Source organism: Brassica oleracea, chromosome C3 (genome assembly GCF_000695525.1).
Source record: "Brassica oleracea var. oleracea cultivar TO1000 chromosome C3, BOL, whole genome shotgun sequence".
NCBI lineage: Eukaryota > Viridiplantae > Streptophyta > Magnoliopsida > Brassicales > Brassicaceae > Brassica > Brassica oleracea.
This window is the reverse complement of record NC_027750.1, coordinates 6,982,417-7,001,930: the sequence shown is the minus strand read 5'-3', so window position 1 is coordinate 7,001,930 and position 19,514 is coordinate 6,982,417. Positions and strand designations below refer to the sequence as shown.

The window sequence follows — 19,514 nt, the reverse complement described above, 5'->3', positions numbered from 1 at the left end:
CCCTATAGCTTCTTAAGAAGACTAAGCTTACGCAACTACAGAAAAACAAGTCTGTTTACAATAAACCAAGGATGATAAAAGAACATAAAGGTAAAGGTATCATGGGCTGGTGAATAAGCCGAATTCAAAAATCTGAATCCAACCCGACCAAATAAAAACGAATTTTTACCGATCCAAACCCGACATAAATACCGAGTGGATCTTGTTTTATGGTATTTTGGGTTATTGGTTTTACCAGGGCTAAATATACACTCAAATGAATATCAGAAAAAAATCTAAAAATTCAAAATTACCAAAAATAACTTGTACCAAACCTGATCTAAATCGTTAATATGTATTCCAAATACAATAATCTATTATAATCACCTCCTAAAAATCTGTTCAGATTTTAAATCCGTAAAAATCCTTAAATTTAATATATATTCAAATTCTATCAATTCATCAATACAATAAGCCCCCTAAAATATTATTGACAACCGGAAATAATTATTTATTACATGAGTAATTAATTAAAAAACTTAGTCTAATTTATAATTTTAGTATTTAGCTAATATCGATTTTTTTTACGTTTTGACAATCGCAATTGAAGTTCAGTTATGAATAAATTTGCATTTGAAATTTAAACAATTTTTAAAAGGTTTAAATAGTATTTTTGCGTTTATAGAGTTGGTAGTTTGTCACGTTTTAAATTATTTTAATTTATTCACGTTTCATTATGTATGGTTCACATTCGTACAAGGATAAATTGTCCTGAATCATGATATGTTTGATATTGTCACGTATGGTTCAAGGATGAGTATGGTTGATAGAGGAGTCTTCCAAAGTAATTGTGAAGGACAATAATATTTTCTGAGAAAGCCGCATACACAAATTTATTGAAAAGATTGGAAATATAGTGACATTAATATTTTTGGAACCAATAACCTAATTAAAACAAGAAATTAAAATTATTCCAGGTATAACCGGAGCTTGAACATATAACTAAACCAAACCGAAACCGATAAAACCTGAACCAAATCCTAGGAAAACTCTTGTAATATCCGAACGAGCTTAAAATTCATAAACTCAAAATTCAGATGAACCTGAATCGAAATCCGATTGAGACTCTTATTGCGTAGTCCTGGATAGTATAATGAGCATTTACTTAAATAGAACAATTTTTTTTAGCAAATTGCAACAAAATGTTGAATACATTCATTTTTAATAAAAAATAAAAATATTATTTGCAAATTGCAACAGAATACATATTAAAATATTATCATTCACGAGCATACAATTTTCACAATGGATAATAAAGTAAAATTGTTTTTTTCACAAAATAAAAAAGAAATGCGTTGGTGAGCCTAAAAATGTGTGTGGTGTGGATAATATATAAATAAAATACCAACGAAGCTGCGGCTAAACGCAAAAAAAATAATACACCGCCACGAGAGAAGAAACGATAGATTGCGATTTGGGAGGAGGTGATCGGAGAGGACGGAAGAACCAATTCTAATCAGTCTCGACGACGGTTGTTGCGGCGGAGTAGTAATCACTTGACCAGCATGGCGATGAGAGACCTTGTCAACGGCGGAGCCGCCTGCGCAGTTCCCGGCTCTTCTTCTTCTTCCAACCCCCTCGGTACTCTCACCAACGCCCTACTTGGTTCCTCTTCCAAAACTCAGGTTTAGCTTCTTGATCTCTGAACAAAGTCGAATTCGATCGTATTCTTCAATTGGGGGGGTTTAGATATTGTTTGTCCTTATCGCTAATCTCTGACTTTGATTGCTGATGTGGCGGGCAGGAAAGGCTCAAGGAGATACCTAATGCCACCAGTTCAGGTCCTGGGCCACAGTTTTACTCTCAGGACCAACACCTAAGCTCACTTCCTGGTTCTGAGTTGGATCAGCCTGTTCTCCAGCCCGGTGCTCAGGTTAATAAAGTCTCACTCTTTTCTTAATATAATTGTAACATTGACTCCCATTATCTACCCTTTGTGATGCCTGATGGTTCTGCTAATTATCAGGGGACAGAGTTCTTCCGTGGCTTTCGATCTGTAGATCAGAATGGTCTTGGTGCAGCTTGGGATGAAGTTCAGCGTGGTGGACCTATGCCTCCTATGGGACCTATGTATGAGCCTGTCCAGCCCACATTTGAAGGTTTCTGATCTTATTTCACTCTTACTTTCTCTATCTCATCTATTTTAGAGACGGGTACAAAATGGATTGATATTGCGGGTTTGATGTTGAATGAATGGTAACCTCCTTAGTTGTGTGGGAAGAAAGAAAAGCAGTGAAAAGTATAGCTACTGGCTCGGTCAAAGTTGAATCAGTTTCTTCACTATGCGTTCCTTCAAATTCTCCCAGATGGCTGTCAAGTGTTTATTGGCTTGTCTTTGTTTATTGCATTTGTCAAAGTGACGTGGTGTCTTCTGCTTGCTTAAAATTTGTTTTTTTTTTTCCATTGCAGGACCTCCGCAGAGAGTCTTGTCAAACTTTCTGCATTCATTTGTTGAGAGTAGCCGTGGTGGCATTCCCTTTCGTCCAGCACCTGTCCCCGTGCTGGGATTGTCACAAAGTGACAAACAATGCATACGTGATCGTAGTAGCATAATGGCCCGCCATTTTTTTGCTGACAGGGGAGAAGAATTTATCAATTCTCAGGTTTGCTGTTTGGCTGATAGTTTCCTGTAGCTGCATCATTGTGTTGTATGCTTTCAATTTGGGTTTTAAGGGTCAAGTTTAGCTATACGATATGTGCTTAACGTTTTGGCGCTCTATCATTCATGTCGTCGCTCTTTAGCAATTAAGAATCAATTCAATATTATGATAAAGTGTAATAATGATATTCATAGTTTATGTCCGGCCTCCTTGATCCTAAATTTTCGTTTAAATCTTACATTTTAGAATGAAAATGAGGGTCAGGGCCTTGGTTTAGAACCCTTGCTGTTGTGTTACTTGTTGCTTTCATTGCGCTATTTTTGTGTTTGTTTGCAACTTCTTTTCTCAATTGTTGGCTGCTTATATTGTCCTCTGTTGTTTTTATAGGTAAATGCATTATTGTCGTCGTTAGATATCGATGATGGCATTCAAGCTAGAGGTCATATGCCTGGGAGATTTCGGGAGCTAGATGATTACTGGAATGAATCTCAGGCTGTTACGAAACCTGGTTTACATCCTGCGGATAATTGGGCGACCGAATTTGACCAGCATCAGCATGGGATGAATCATGGGGGTCCTGACGCATGGGTCAACTCTTTTGAGCAACAACATGGTGTGAATGGGTGGGCCACCGAGTTTGAGCAGGTACTTTTTCCTTCAATTGTTTGATACATTCTACTTGAATATCCACACCAGACTCATGTTTAACAAGCTTGCAATTAGTATAACAGAATATCTAGGACTTATAATTTTGGTTGAGTATAGGCTTTGATTTGCTAGTTCCCAGGGCATAGTTGTTCAAAAGCCTGAATCTGTTGCAACTTTTTTTTGTGTGTGTTGTTATCAGTCATTAGGGTTTGACTCGCGTTTAATTGAACAGCACCTTAGCTTTCTCATATTTTTTCATGTTCCGACATCGTTGCCGCTATCTTTTTCCTTTTTTCTTGATTTTTTTTTTGAAGGGCCAATCTCAACTGATGTCAAACCAAATGAGAAGTATGAATATGCAAAATTTAGCTGCAATGGAGCAAACTCGTAAGCTTGCCCATACACTGTCTCAGGATGGCAATCCCAAATTTCAGGTTGGTGATCGTAGTTTCAGTAAGTAAGTTTGTAGTAAACTGTACTGTTGGACGACATCTGTTTTTTTCTAGACTGTTCTAATCCCTTATTTCCATTGCTGAAAACTTCTTGGGGCGATGTTTGGGCTTGTGCCCCAGAATTTGAAGATCTCTGAAACTGTATCACAAAAGATTGTTTTGCATTTAAGGATGTTGTGCTGAGCAGTTCTCTTGGGATTTATATAAAAGCCTGGCAAAATGTGTTTGGTGAATGCAGAATTCAAGATTCCTTCAGTTTGTTTCAAAGATGAGCCGCGGTGAACTCATTATGGATGAGAATGAGGTCAAGCCTGGACCTTCCCCTGGGGACTGGGCTACTGAATATGAACAGCAGTATCTGGGGCCGCCAAGCTGGGCTGATCAATTTGCGAATGAGAAGGTATGTACTGGTTAACAAAGTATGTTTTCGCGTTAGGGTCTACTCGCTACTGATAGCACAGTAGTGCAAATTGATTTAGTGTTATTCCTTTCTTGCATAGCTTAGTTGTTGTAGTGGATCTCCTGCATTTTGTACTTTAGAAATGCAATGTAGTGGAAAGGCGGAGCGTAGATTTCTCTGTACACTTCTTTCCAGTAAAATGGTTCCTTGTTACTTAGAGAATCTGATCTCTCTGACATGGTAGAAAGTTTAGCTACAACATATTGTCTCTTTTCCTTTTGATTATAAGCATCATCTTGCATCTACCGTAAGCTTTTTAATTTGGTGCGTGTAGCTTGCACGTGGACCAGAACAGTGGGCTGAAGAGTTTGCTTCCGCCAACCGACAGCAAGAATCGGCTGAGGACCAATGGGTTAATGAGTTTTCAAAGTTGAATGTTGATGACTGGGTAGATGAATTTGCTGAAGGGCCCGCGGGTGGGAGTTCGGCTGATGCATGGGCAAATGCTTATGATGAGTAAGTCCATTATTATTTAATTGATCTTTTATAAGTTCTCTTTTTCATTGTGCTTTGTGCGTTCACAAATTTTATGGTCCCTCTCCAAATGCATTCCTTAAAGGAAATTTCGCAACTATGCAATTCTTTTCTATCGCTAAATTCAGAATTCATTTTATCATTGATGCGTTGCCTTGTTAGTCAGGGGTTATAATTGTTTATCTCCTAGTTTTTTTTTATCTATAACCAACATGCATCTTCGACTTTCAAGTCCATCTAACAAAAGTATTTGCTTCTCCAGGTTTCTGACGGAAAAAAATGCTGAAAAACAAAATAGTGGTGTATACGTCTTCTCTGACATGAATCCTTATGTGGGTCACCCTGAACCTATGAAAGAAGGGCAGGAATTGTTTCGCAAAGGACTTCTGAGTGAAGCAGCGCTTGCTCTAGAAGCTGAGGTTATGAAAAATCCTGAGAATGCTGAAGGTTGGAGATTACTTGGGGTCACACACGCAGAGAACGATGATGATCAACAGGTTACTAAGATTAATTTTGCCTGAACCGTTATTTGCAGGGTTACTAAAATCTTTTAATATTGTGGATGCAGGCAATAGCTGCAATGATGCGGGCACAGGAGGCCGATCCCTCAAATCTAGAGGTGCTTCTGGCGCTTGGGGTGAGCCATACCAACGGTCAGTGCCTGAAACCTACCAATATGCGTTTGCTTTTGTAACATTATCTTGTTGATTACTTTTTTGAATTAGAGGTGACTAATATGGTGTACTCTGTAAATACAGAGTTGGAGCAAGCAACTGCTTTGAAGTACTTATACGGATGGCTGCGAAATCACCCTAAGTATGGATCAATCGCGCCTCCAGAGCTTGCAGATTCCCTGTACCATGCTGATGTAAGTGCCATTCCTCTTGTAAATTCTCCTCGGTCAAATCTCATCTCATAGTTGTATTGAAACACCATTCCTTCTCCCATGTATAAACAGATTGCTAGATTATTCACTGAAGCTTCTCAGATGAATCCTGAGGACGCCGATGTCCATATAGTGCTAGGCGTTCTCTTCAATCTGTCAAGGGAATTCGATAGAGCAATTACTTCCTTCCAAACAGCTTTACAGTTAAAACCAAACGATTATTCTCTTTGGAATAAGCTTGGTGCAACACAAGCCAACAGTGTCCAGAGTGCTGATGCCATATCTGCTTATCAACAGGTAAACTCTTCGATGCACAGAACTCAAAGCTCATTGTGTCTCTTACTGTTTAACTTTCGTGTTCTGTTTCTCTACTGGCAGGCTCTGGATTTAAAACCTAATTACGTTCGTGCTTGGGCGAACATGGGGATCAGTTACGCAAACCAGGTTCGAGTTCTTGTAACTTGTATCAGAAGCAATTGTTTGATGAATGTTTTGGACTGGAACTAACGTGAGTTTGGTATGCTATTATTGTGTATGTAACAGGGGATGTACAAAGAATCAATCCCTTATTACGTCCGTGCCCTTGCAATGAATCCTAAGGCAGATAACGCGTGGCAGTACTTGAGGCTCTCGTTAAGGTATGTATCAAAGCTTCTGAACTAGAAAAATCTATTTATGTCGTTTGAAACTTTTCTAAGTTTTGTTAAAACTTTATGTAGCTGTGCGTCAAGACATGACCTAATCGAAGCTTGTGAGGCAAGGAATCTCGATCTCTTGCAGAAAGAGTTCCCGCTTTGAGTAGAGAAGCTAGACGATTCAGACCCTTGAAAGTCCGAGTGGTCCTTACCGGTTAAACAGTCGATGTCTTTTACGGGAACTTGAAAAAATAAGAAAAAGGATTTAATATTACATTCGTAATGTTGTAGATATACCAATACATGATTATGTAGAGGTAAATGTATAACACGAAGTGCTAATAATAATGCTTCAAGAGAATTCATTTCAGTTTTGTGGTGTCCCGTTCTTCTGACTAATACAATTTTTACAGAAATGTACTGAGAAACAAAATAAAATGTGGTGGGATGTGAAGGTGTCTGATCTGTCATTCCAATTCTAATTCGAATCCAATGTAACGTTTAGTTTGAATAGTTGAGAAAAAATGAAAATATCAGCTGTGTTTTAGTTGCGCCAATCATTGCTAGTCTGTGTCTTGAAAAAGTGTATATGGGTGGACTAGCTAGTTACATATTTTGAACGCTATGCATGGGATCTAAATACACTAAAAACCTGCAAAAACGTGATGATTTAATAGGTTCCTCTATGGACCTAAACCTAAAAGACCATAGAGGTAACAATCATAAAAAGGAAGAAGAAGGTAGTGGACCACAAACATAACGAAAATATTAATTAGGGTACATTTTTATATAAGATGTAGCTACGTAGACCTAGGAGAAGCTAACAAACTTGGCTTTTGAGTGGAATCGTGGAAAGAGACGTCCATGCACTACCGTATCCGAAAGTGCGGTCTCTCTGACACCAGAACAATATGTTATCGTCTCAAGACCTAAGAAATTTTATTAATTATTACCACGTTCCCCTTTGAGAGAGCTGCATATATACATAGGTGAAGCATTCACCGAGATGTTATACGTTAAGCATTGTAGGTTATACCAGTCAATTATTGAAAGTCTTTTTTTTTTGATAAGAACAAAAAAAAAAAAAAAATTCAATAATTGAAAGTTAAAGCAGAGCTTCAGAGAAAATGAGAATGATGAAGCTTTCTTGAATTAACTCTCTTGCTTAAAGTTCACAAGGATTACACATTGCTTTTTATTATAGAGCCAACTAAAACTCTAATTGATGATAACATATATATGTGCGTATGCCACCCAAGACAGTAGACCTTGTTGTTGAGTTTGAATGTTTGATGTGTGTGTGCTCGATCGCTCGAGTTTGTAGACAGTAGGTACTAAGACAGTCCCATGCTTAAGCGTGCCTACGACCACGCGTCACTTGCAATAAACACCACAACCGGTAATAGCTATACTGACACATATACACATGTTATATTTTTTTGAATTTGAAAAGTTCAATATATATTCAACTGGAAATTAAACTTTAATTAGATTGGGTTTTAGACGGCTATTGAGTTAATACAAGTAAACGTAGAAAATCAAGAGCATACATTAGAAGATGCTTTGAAAAGCCATGTAGCCATTCGCTCTGTTAATTTACAATTTTTCTTTTACATTCTTCTATGTAACTGTAGATATTATGTTTTATCACACTTTTCAGACCAAACTTTCACCAGATTAACCAACCGATTGCGTACAGCCTAACAGAAGTAGCTGTCGCAATATAGCCAATGAAACGATAACTAGTATAGTAGTGTTACAGTATGGTTCTGAGCAACTCATCACGTGCTTCGTAGGGTTCTAACTATCTCACACTCTATAGCCATCACAGTCTCATTCTACACCTATAGGCTATATAGCTAATGAGAGTACGTAGCTACAGTTCCTTAAATATCTTATCAATTTTCTTACATTTTAATATAAAGATTTCTTACTTTTATGACTGATGGATTTTTTTCAGCACGCAGTTCAGTCGCATACACAAAAACAATAGAATATAGTTTTCATATAAGTGATTTAACTTTATCTGAGAAATGCGCATATATATTTGTTCAATACTTTTTGTAGTGTCAATGATGGAAAAGGAACTTGGTTTTGAATCAATACTGTATTATACGTATAATCATTGGTTCATATCACTGTGCTGTAAAGTGTCCTTTTAATATATAGAAGTCTCATGGTTTGATGAGGTCTAATTATATGGGGATTTATACCAAGGTTGAAGATATGGCCGCAATATGATGGACGAATCAAACTATACCTGGAGTTACATGAATATATATTGGGTCAATATAAATATATAATGTTTTTAATATAAATATATAATGTTGTTTTCGTGGCTAAGTTTCATTTGATGCAAGAATTTGGAACACCCCAACATATATGGTACCAGAGTAGGACATATATTATTCCATAACTTATAACATTTTATTTCATATCATAATCAATTTTAAATGTTAATCAAAATTTAGGCAGAAACTAAAAACAAATGTATATAAACCTAGGCATTTTATTTCATTTAACCCATTGCAATAGACCAAACAATTGTGTGTCTAATACCATATTCAATGGTTTACTCTATTTTTTACTCTAAAATAGAGTAACTCTATAATAGAGTTTGAGTTTGTTCCAATAGTATTCTATTTTAGAGTAGAAAATAAAGTGATGAACAAAAAAAAACAAGTTACTCTATATTTGGAGTAAACCTATTTTTTACTCTAAAATAGAGTAACTCTATAATAGAGTTTGAGTTTGTTCCAATAGTATTCTATTTTAGAGTAGAAAATAAAGTGATGAACAAAAAAAAACAAGTTACTCTATATTTGGAGTAAACCTATTTTTTACTCTATTATAGAATGAGAAATAGAGTATCATTGGAACATTTTTATTCTAAACTCTATTTTAGAGTAAAAAATAGAGTGGAGTTAGAGATGACTTAACCCTTTAGGCAGTCATCAACGATCTATTCAAAGAGTTATAGGATGTAGTGATAGACCTGACAGTTATGCAATGGTACAGCCAGACGAGGCTTGTTAGGGATCAGTCATGGATCTAAACCGGTCCACCACGTACGCCTTTGGTGTTCACACCTCAAAAAACGAATCACTTGAGTTTGATGTGATTGAATGTGATTGATAGTCTTTTCCTTTTGATGTAATAACATGTTTCTATTACGTTTTAAAATAATTAACTAAAATGTTGGTTTAGACTGTTTAGTATGTTTTATTGGTGTTTTAAATCTTATTAAGAGATTTGCAATACTGTTTTTTTATTTGTATATACTATATAAGATTAGAAAGTCGTTTAGTCCAGACCTCAATTTTCTCTATAAATTTTCTCCTTTTGTTAGTATAACGTTATATATCCCATTTCACATTATCATCATTCACTTCACTGAAATTATATAGAATGGGTTTAATTTTTTTTTTCTTTTTTGGGTTGACAAAAAAAGGGTTTTATTTTTTTCTATGTTATAGTCCCCCAGGATAAGTCTGTGTTAGGCCTGAGCATTCGGGTACCCGTTGGCATTCGGATCGGGTTTTTCGGGTTTTCGGATTTCCGGGTTTACGCTTCTAGGTCCCTTATTAAAATTTTATTAGTACGGGTCGGGTTCGGATAATAACACTTTGGGTTCGGTTCAAAATTGTATTGCATCATAAAACCCATAAAGTAATCATATATCGTACGGATTCAGGTTATATCGGTTCGGTTCGGATATAACCAAAGTAAAAAATAAAATTTTTGAAGTAAAACATAAAGAAAAACATCTAAATTAAATAAAAATTAATCTATCACATATAAAATAACAATAAAATGTTAAATCAAGCATGAAAACAAATATCATTTGTAAACAATATGTATTGACTTATAGAGAGTAGATTTTTTATTTCAATGAACAAATTATAAAATACTTATTTATAACTAATTGTGTACTTAAAGCATTTATTAGAATTTTAATATTTATTATTATATATAATATTACCATAAATATTGAATTTAATAATTGGAATACTTATATATATTTCAAAATATTTATATTGACTATTAATTTTGGATTTTTTGGGTTATCCGTTCGGGTTCGGTTAATACCACTCCGGATTCGGATATTTTTTGTACCACCTTACAAGACCCGTTCGGGTATTTTTACGTTTCGGGTCGGATAACGGGTCGGGTTTTTCGGTTCGGATTCGGTTCGGATTTCGGGTTCCGGATTTTATGGCCAAGCCTAGTCTGTGTCATGCCAAAGTCATTAGAAGTGCTCACATAGGGCGGCTATACAATATTTTTAAAGCAAAAAAATTGGTGGAAGCAAGTTGGGATTCGGACCATCGATTGAAAAGAGGACATTGACAACTCTTAACTCACTCTATATAGGAGTAATAAAGGACCATTTCATCATCTAAAACCTCCATACGAAGTCAAAGGTCCATTTTCTGTAAAAGTTGTTTATCCCAAGTCGCTTTAGTTTATTTTTAGGTATTGATATGTACCTATGGACGTTGCGTATATGGGCGCGATTAAAGTTTTTAGATCCAAACCGGAAAGTCGATTACGGCATCGATCCGTAGCTCTTGCGACTCATAAGATTAGTGATCTTTCATCTTATAAATTGTCTTCATTTTCAATTTAAGGCATCAAACCAACAAAAAAAAAAAGTTTCACTGTCCGATCTAAATCTAAAAAGCGAGATGATATAAAAGGTATATTTACTAGTTAAAAACGCAAATTATTTTCTACATGACAACGCAAAACAAAGTACTATATCACTCCATCTGAAAATTATCTATGAACTGGAAAGCGAACATAGACACAAGTTACACCAAACTAGAGTTTCTAAAGTACGAAATATTTAAAGAAACATGACCCACGATTTAAAGAAACAGCGAATGCAAACTGTCTTCTATAATTGATTTAGAACCCGTAATATGAACATGCAACGATGTGGAAGCTGTGAGAGGCGAAAGGGTTTATATGGAGACAGAAACTAAAACTAGAGAGTAAATAAGTCTAATCTCAAGGTATGAGATCAAGAAGTCGCAAATCGCAAAGTAGCGTTCGTGTCAAAAAAGTTTTAAGATTATCAAGCTAAATAAACTACATATTAAATTCAAAAACAAAAGACAGTGAACTATATTAGTCAATGGATGTAAACTATCAACCACCATATACCATTCAAAACCTTTATAACTCAAACTTTCTTATTTTTGATAAACAATCTTTTCGTTAGTTATCCAATCAAAGAAGAAACAATGAAACTCATTCTACTTTAATTAGGTTCTGCCATAACAATATAAAGAGATGATTTAGGGTACGTTTCATTTTTTGTTATAATTCACATTTAGCGAAAACAATTGTATATATAGTGTGAAATGTAGCTAAGATCATAAGACGTACACGAAATCTTTTGTTTACTTATGCTAATAACCGATCAATTACAAGCAATATTTAATTCGTAGATGAAGTGAGGAAAATAAGGCCGGACTTATAAAAGACAATTTTTTTTTTTTTTTTTTTTTGTTAACAAGGATGGGTTCAGGACTTCGGCCTTAATCCCTCCCTGAGCCCGGAACCAGCCTGCGTCTGTACCCACCAGGGGCCTAAATCATTCTGATGGCCGGGGCTCGAACTCGTGATGGCGGACACCTCAGCCGAGGTTCCTTTACCACCAGACCACGAGGTCCGGTTAAAATACAATTTCTTTCTAAAATAATAAACCTAAGTTACAAAAAAAAAAAAAATAAAGATAAACCTTAAAAGATGGGAAGTTTTATCCTCGTCCTATAATGTAATCCAACGAGGAAAAGAATCTAGAGTAGAGACTAGAGAGACAGAGACATTCATAATAACACTACCTGCCCATTTATTTAGTTTATATACATTGACCATGACGTGTATATAAATAATAGTTATATCATAGAAATCTACAAGGAAAAATATGATTTCATTAGATAATTATTTAAATTACGTGGAACACATTCAAAATGTCTAGGGTATAAATTTAAGTTAATTACTTTTCTCGAAAGGGAATTGTGATATTTAAGTTCCAGAATACGTTGCTTGACTGAGCATAAAAATATTCAGCAGCTGAAGATTTTATGTGTTGAATTTTAAGATTAAATTAAGCAGACCACACAATTTGCGTCATTGTTTAATACATTTATTTCCTTACTATTTCTTGTCAACAAAATAATCCTTAATTATTATATTTTCCCTTAATTACTATATTTATTTCATAACGTCTGTTTTCATACAAATTATTGATGGTGCATGTACCAAACGTTTCTGCCATGCATAAACAATGAAACAAAACTTCGGTGAAAACAAACAAAATACAATTTTTTTACCAACAAATAATACATTCGGACTTTTACAAAACACAACTAATACATTCGGTCCAATAATGAACGACTTTACATATAAAGCTAAAAAAAATCAAAATATTTAAACAAAAATATAAATAAGTTAATATATCTCATTATTTTACGCGAATACTCAGAAACACACAATTACCAAAAATAATATAATTATTTTATTTTGTTACGTGTGCGAATTAGTTGCTTATTCGCTTGCAACCATTAATTATATATACTTTATCCGCTTCCGTTTGTACCGTATTTTCCGCATTGTATATTTTTGTCATCATTCGAATTTTTTTTTTTTCAATGAACCCCTTATCGATAATCCGAACAGTCGAGGAAAACACTTTTAATATTACAGAGTAGATTAGCTGAAAATATGATATCACTGATTGGAGTTTGAATACCTTCCAACAATTACTAGATGCTACACCCAACGCTTAACCATATTAATTACATGGACCGAAACCCAAACTAACAAATGTGGGAATCGAACTCAAAATTGATATTGATAACAAACTCCCAAAAATTACCACTAAATCGCTAGGTCCTTGGTCACTTCCATCTCTAGTCTACACCATTTCAATGGAGGGACATGACACTCGGTTATAAAAAAAAAATTACAAAACTTGATTATCTTTCAAATTCTTAAGAATACTAATAAAAACTGCTATAATTAATAAAACCATCAAATCTCTTATACTATTCATTTTTTTTTTTGTAAAGTCCATGTGTATATTTCTGAAAATCATCTGATAAACTTGAACGACACAGAATTTGAAAGGTGTGTATATATATCTGATATATACATAATAACACTGGAAATTTCACATGATAACTTTTTTTGTAAACATCCGATAAAACTGAATGCTACATAATTTTTCTAAAGTATACATAAAACATTACCATGATTCTATGCCAAAAAATGACACATACAAATCGAAAATGGTCCAATAATTATAATTTGTATAAAAACAACATATGTATGTTTGTAAACTTGTATACAAATCGAAAATGGTCCAATAATACACGCATGTAACGCTTTCCAGAACTAAAATATACAAGAATGACTTTTGTTAAATATAAATAACGACCATTCACCAACCCCAATATTAAAGAGTTATGACGAATATGCATGCTTGATGTTAAGAGTTTTAGAAGCTCTTAATCAAATGTTACAGTATAAAGGATGTCAAACCAGTTATAAGTGATTCTAAAACAAAGGGAATGCAAGACGATGTTTAATCTAAATGATATCAATTGACAAGATGATTTTGAACTAGAATACTACTAAAATGCAATAAAGAACAAAACTTTTCTTTCTTATGAGATGAGAGAATTCATGGGCTAAGGGAATTGACCTTGGATGATCAAGTTTCAATCTAAAGGTAGTATCTTTCAATCAATCTATCAACCTTAGACTTAGACACAATCCTAAACAAATTCTATCTCTAGATGAATGCTCATTCACTAAGATAACTCAAGCATCAAATTTCTTTGGTTGAATATTATATAAGCAATCATTAATTTCAAGTCTATTAGCCATTTTAACACCTTTAACATCAAATCTCTTTGGTAAAGAATGTTAAAAGCTTAGTAGAGTTGATTCAGACATTTCATCGAACACCTTTGGGTGTGAAATGCCTAAAGCTCAACTTTAGAGAGGGCAACTCTAAAACTGTATTAAAGCACTCTACTAGCAAGGAACAAGATGGATCTGTACTACAACACCTTAGATCTAGCCTAATCCCCCTTAGTCTCCCTAACCCATGAATCCAAAGATGACTACTCACTAATCTTCATGATAAACCCAAGAATCAATGATGATTTGGTGTTAATCATGATTAGTGATCAAATTAACTAAGCAATCCCAAAAGATAATGATCAAGATTAGATCTTTTACCTAAAAGTTTCTTTTTGATTAGATAGAAAACAAGATGCCCCCAACTTTGGGATTACAATAGTATTTATATGTCTTTGGAAAACCTAATGGTTTTCATTAAAAAGTCTTAAAAACCCTTTAAAAACATTAAAATTCGACTAAGGATAAATCTCGACTCGGGTAGAGACAATCGGATCCAACCCGCGTCACTCTCCCCGCGTCGAACCGTCATTACGCCTGCGGATCATGCGAGCGGGTACAGCATCCCGCGTCGTCGTCCCCGCGTGATCCATGGACTGTTTCTCTTCGACAACGCGGGTAAGGGAACCCGCGTCGCTCCACCCCGCGTCGCGGTGTCGTCTCGCTTCTCTAACTTCGTGCGAGCGGGTACAACATCCCGCGTCGCTCAAGCCGCGTCGGAGCTCTCCGTTGCTTCATGTCAACGCGGGTTAGTGAACCCGCGTGGTACAACCCGCGTTGCAATCATCTATACTCGACCAAACTTCATTCTTCATCTCTTTTCGAACCACAATGCTTCTAAACACCTCCAATCACTCTATGAGATACTCCATTATCTGATTAAGACATATGAATGCAATATGGATCCTAAAGATGCTAAATTCCTAATCTATATGATCAATATGTGCAAATTGGAGATTTAAAACAATGCAAATATGCAAAATATCAATGTTTAATGTGCGTATGTCAATACAATATGTATATGCGCGTTGGGTATAAATACAGAGCCTCATCTAAGCTTTGTAACTCCGCAACCAGAAACTCTCTCTTTTTTTTTGTATCTTTTACAAATATCCAATAGAATATTAACCAATGGAGTCACCAAGTCTTCCAGTAACAGCAAAAGACTGGACCTCCACCGGTCTCCACCGTGTACTATGTATGCAAGGCGGTGAAGGTGACGTCAGCTACGTCAACAATTCCGATTGCCAAGCTTTGGCTATAACCTTATGCAAACCAATCCTTATCTCATCTCTTCAATCCATCAAACTCTTCACCTCTCCGATCATCAGAATAGCTGACCTTGGCTGCGCCACCGGCTCCAACACTTTCGATACCGTGGATACGGTGGTTGAGACTTTACGTCAGCTATTCACTGCGGTGTATGGCGGTGGATCGCTGGAGTTTGAGGCTTTTTTCTGTGACTTGCCTAGTAATGACTTCAACATGTTGTTTAGATTGTTGTCTGAGAAACAGAAAGTTGACTCGGCCAAGTATTTCGCCAACGGCGTTGCTGGCTCGTTCTGTGACAGGCTTTTCCCGAGAGGAACGATCCATGTCGCTGTGAGCTTAAGTGCTCTACATTGGCTCTCTCAGGTCAAATACATACTAATAATGTTTTATATTATAGTACTGGTGGTAAGAAATAGAGTGCATGCATGTGTTATATTCACAATTACAATGAAGAATATCCATCATCCAAATTAATTTACAAGGGCAATTTGACTTTATTAAGGAATGTATATTTTACATGTTTTCTTGTAAATTTGATTACTTTCAAAACAAGAACATAACACCATGAGAACAAGTTTCAAAAATGTTTCTAATATTTGAGATATATGTGTCTGATGGCTATACCTATGATATTTGATGGATGAAGCTGTTTAATACATATTGGAATAGAGTAGTTTCAAAAACATAACACTATATATTAAATCATTTTTAAAAACGTGCGTATTGAGAGATAGATCGTATTTTGATATTGTAGATACCGGAGAAAGTACTGGAGAAAGGATCAAGAACGTGGAACAAAGGGAAAACGTGGATCGAAGGAGCGAAGAAAGAAGTGGTTGATGCATACGCAGAACAATCAGACAAAGATTTGTCTGATTTCTTGAAGTGTCGGAAAGAAGAAATGGTGGAGGGAGGAGTGTTGTTTGTGTTAATGGGTGGTCGTCCTTCAGGTTCAAGTAGTCAATTTGGTGACCAGGATACTCGGGTTAAACATCCGTTCACAACTACCATGGAACAAGCTTGGCAAGATTTGATAGATGAGGTAATATAAATATACATACACACGTGTGGGTGCATACTTTGAATATATATGCATAGTATCTTTCATGTTTTCATTACATAAAAGATGACGTCTCACTCTATATCTCTAACGAACCGTTTCTGGCTTTCGCATTAATTATTGGTAAGTGGTAATGACAAAAATGTTTTGTTTTTGGGAATATTTTGTTTTTTTTTTCTTATATTTACAAGCTGAGAGTTTTGGAGTTTTTAACTTTTCTTTTCACTTGTTTCAGTTTTGGTATACATTTTACCAACACGTAAATTTACAAAACGCAAAAAAAAAAACATTTTTTACCACTCGTATCTTGTAAAATACATTTCATAGTAATTTCTCAAATCAACTACATTTGTTGGCTAATACCCTTCAAATTTCACGTATTGTTTCTTGTTTGGATATAATAGTTTGCTACAACCTCTAAACGCCTGTTCACGCAAACTTGAAAACAATACGTTTATTTTCTTAACAAAAGCCCAACTTCTAATTTTATATGTTTTCCACATTAGCTATATTTAATTTTGTTGCTATTGATAGCTTAAAATATGATATTGGTCAATACCACTCAAACTAAACGATTTTTGTTTTGTGTGGATAAAAGGGTTTGATAGATGAAGAGACAAGAGACGGATTCAACATACCAGCGTACATGAGAAGTCCGGAGGAAGTGGCTGCCGGAATAGACCGTATCGGTGGTTTCAAGATAGAGAAAATGGAATACATGAAAATCGTTGAATACTCCGATGAGAAACATGAGGAGTGGAAAAAAGATCCCGTTTCGTACGGACGAGCCAGGACCAACTTGGTTCAAGCTGCTATTCGTCCTATGGTCGAGGTCTATCTTGGAGTGGACCTATGCGATGAGCTCTTCAAAAGATATGAAAACCGGGTTTCTACAACCCGAGAATTTCTTCATATAACTTGTTTCTTTGGAGTCGTCGCTTTTTCTGCCATCCGAATTGAATGATTATATGTTTATAGCGTTATGTATGAAATGTGTTTGTTCGTATTTATCTATGGGTTGTCGTTTGTTTTAATATATGAATGTGTGTCGCGTTTACTTGCTGGAAAATGTAAACTGGAATTGGGGTACGCGTATATGGAACATGTAGGGTTGGACATTATAAACCAAAAGAGATGATTTAATACCGCAAAAACCGAACCAAGCCAAGTTTAGTGTAATATATCAAGCCATGCATATCGAATTTAACAAACTGAAATATCTTGTAAGCATCATTTTTATAATTTTATTTATGTATAAACACACTAATATATAGACTGAGTTAAAAATTCTTAACTAAAAAAGTAAGAAGTTATTTTACCTTTCCAAAAACTTTAACTCTGAATTGGTTCATTAGTCCCTCTCCCTCGATATCAGTGTTTTTAAACCTGGACCGAACCGGCGGTCGGACCGAGTTGAACCATGAACCGAAAATAATCCGGGTTAGGTTAATGCTAAAACCCAACTAAAATCGAACCAGTTAAAAACAACTATCGAACCATCAAAAACCCGGGAACCGGCGACCCAATGAACCGGCCAAACTCCGGTTCGTATATAAGCCAAAACTTTGTTAATGAAACAATTAATTTTTCTTTTTTTTAAGTAAAAATAAGATTTATCAAAGATTAATAAAATATCATCTCTCGTCTTTTTCTTTTGTCTTCTCTACAACTCATAAATTACAAGATTCACAAAGTTTAATACTCACGTTAAGATATTGTTTTTGTCTACTTTCTACTTTTTAAAAATTTTTATTTCATGATCACTTGTTTTGAAGACTTTAAATAATTGACACATTTTTGTTTCTGAAATTTGTATTTCAAAATATAACTTTACCTAATGTGTATATAATTTTTTTAAAAAGGTGATGAAAATGTAGAGTGATAAGATCTGCGAATAAAGTTTAAATGTGCTTTTCATATTGATTTTAGATTTTAATTATTATTTTTAAGTTTTTCTACATATTATGGCTATTTAAACATTTTATTTGATATGATATATTTTTTTAAAAATATATGCATATTATTTATAAAATATCATTAAATTTAGTTTAATCTAAGTAAATCCGATCGAATCCGGATCAGACCCGGTCGAACCATAATAACCCAAGACCCAAAAAATTTTCGGTTCCCTAGCCGGTCCGGTTTTAAAAACAGTGCTAGATATGTTTCTAACTTTCTAATTAAGATTAAGATAACAAGGTAGCTGATAACTGCCCAGTGCCCACTCTTTGATTAGTATTTTTTTTTTTGGTTCGGAATACACGTTTATCTTTAACAAAATAAGAAGTTTTTAATTAGACTAGACGTCTAGATCAATTTAATAATTATTTAGTTTTTTTTTTCATATGAGTGATTTTATATTCATTTTATCAATTTATTTGTCATTGTATGAGTTAAATTAGACCATGAGTTAAATTGGATAGTGTCATTTCTTATATAAAACACATTTTTTCATTATTTGATTAGATTCCAACTTCCCGTAAGTCCGTGACCATGTGGTTTGTCTAGTCAAAAGATATATAATTAAAATCTTATATATTAAAATAGCAGTGTGACCCATTGATAAAAATATGGTCCAACTATTATTTTTTTTATCTTTATCATTATTTAAAATATTATTTATTATGTTTTATGCCATTAGACCTATATTTAAATTACCAATTGAAAAGAACTAAAAATATGTAAAAGGACGGATCAGAATATAGTGTATGTTTAAAAGTTAAAAACTCAACTTTCCACAGTTTATTTGACCATCACTTTTCTTGGTGGTTCATGAAATTAAAATGTGTTATGAAATAACTTATAATTTATAGTATCGTGAAATTTAAATAAGAGTAGAATTTAATACCCGTAGGAAGCAAATAACACTAGTATAAGGGAGAGAGTTTATTATAAGAAGGAAGAAGAAAATGTAATGATTTTTTGATTTAAACTCTTGTTCTTGTTTATGGTGTACAAAAGAGTGAGATGAGTGATGGTATTTATAGTGAACAACAATACATAAAATAACAAAGATAGTGCTTAATTTGGTAAATGAGTGGGTGATCATA

At 34.6% G+C, this 19,514-nt stretch overlaps 2 protein-coding genes across 2 annotated transcripts; both read left to right on the top strand.

The window, feature by feature from the left end:
- Window positions 1-1,395: 1,395 nt before the first annotated feature.
- On the top strand, window positions 1,396-6,564 carry LOC106335680 (peroxisome biogenesis protein 5-like). Its single transcript, XM_013774261.1, has 15 exons — window positions 1,396-1,664; window positions 1,784-1,912; window positions 2,006-2,138; window positions 2,449-2,642; window positions 3,027-3,284; window positions 3,602-3,721; window positions 3,978-4,139; window positions 4,474-4,655; window positions 4,936-5,170; window positions 5,242-5,326; window positions 5,432-5,541; window positions 5,632-5,856; window positions 5,938-6,003; window positions 6,103-6,197; window positions 6,279-6,564. The coding sequence occupies exons 1-15, from the start codon at window positions 1,545-1,547 to the stop codon at window positions 6,355-6,357; spliced, it is 2,193 nt and encodes a 730-aa protein (XP_013629715.1). The 5' UTR covers window positions 1,396-1,544; the 3' UTR covers window positions 6,358-6,564.
- Window positions 6,565-15,207: 8,643 nt separating this feature from the next.
- Window positions 15,208-17,474, top strand: LOC106332471 (gibberellic acid methyltransferase 2). The gene is made up of 3 exons (XM_013770929.1): window positions 15,208-15,767; window positions 16,159-16,446; window positions 17,063-17,474. The coding sequence occupies exons 1-3, from the start codon at window positions 15,264-15,266 to the stop codon at window positions 17,426-17,428; spliced, it is 1,158 nt and encodes a 385-aa protein (XP_013626383.1). The 5' UTR covers window positions 15,208-15,263; the 3' UTR covers window positions 17,429-17,474.
- The last annotated feature ends 2,040 nt before the right edge of the window (window positions 17,475-19,514 follow it).

What these genes read in the sequence shown, in the direction of transcription:
- LOC106335680 (XM_013774261.1), top strand. Translation starts at nt 1,545, where the DNA reads ATGGCGATGAGAGACCTTGTCAACGGCGGAGCCGCCTGCGCAGTTCCC. An exon ending in TTCTCCAGCCCGGTGCTCAG is followed by an intron (nt 1,913 to 2,005) that starts GTTAATAAAGTC and finishes GCTAATTATCAG; the next exon opens with GGGACAGAGTTCTTCCGTGG. An exon ending in GGGCCACCGAGTTTGAGCAG is followed by an intron (nt 3,285 to 3,601) that starts GTACTTTTTCCT and finishes TTTTTTTTGAAG; the next exon opens with GGCCAATCTCAACTGATGTC.
- LOC106332471 (XM_013770929.1), top strand. Translation starts at nt 15,264, where the DNA reads ATGGAGTCACCAAGTCTTCCAGTAACAGCAAAAGACTGGACCTCCACC. An exon ending in CTCTACATTGGCTCTCTCAG is followed by an intron (nt 15,768 to 16,158) that starts GTCAAATACATA and finishes TTGATATTGTAG; the next exon opens with ATACCGGAGAAAGTACTGGA. An exon ending in GGCAAGATTTGATAGATGAG is followed by an intron (nt 16,447 to 17,062) that starts GTAATATAAATA and finishes TGTGGATAAAAG; the next exon opens with GGTTTGATAGATGAAGAGAC.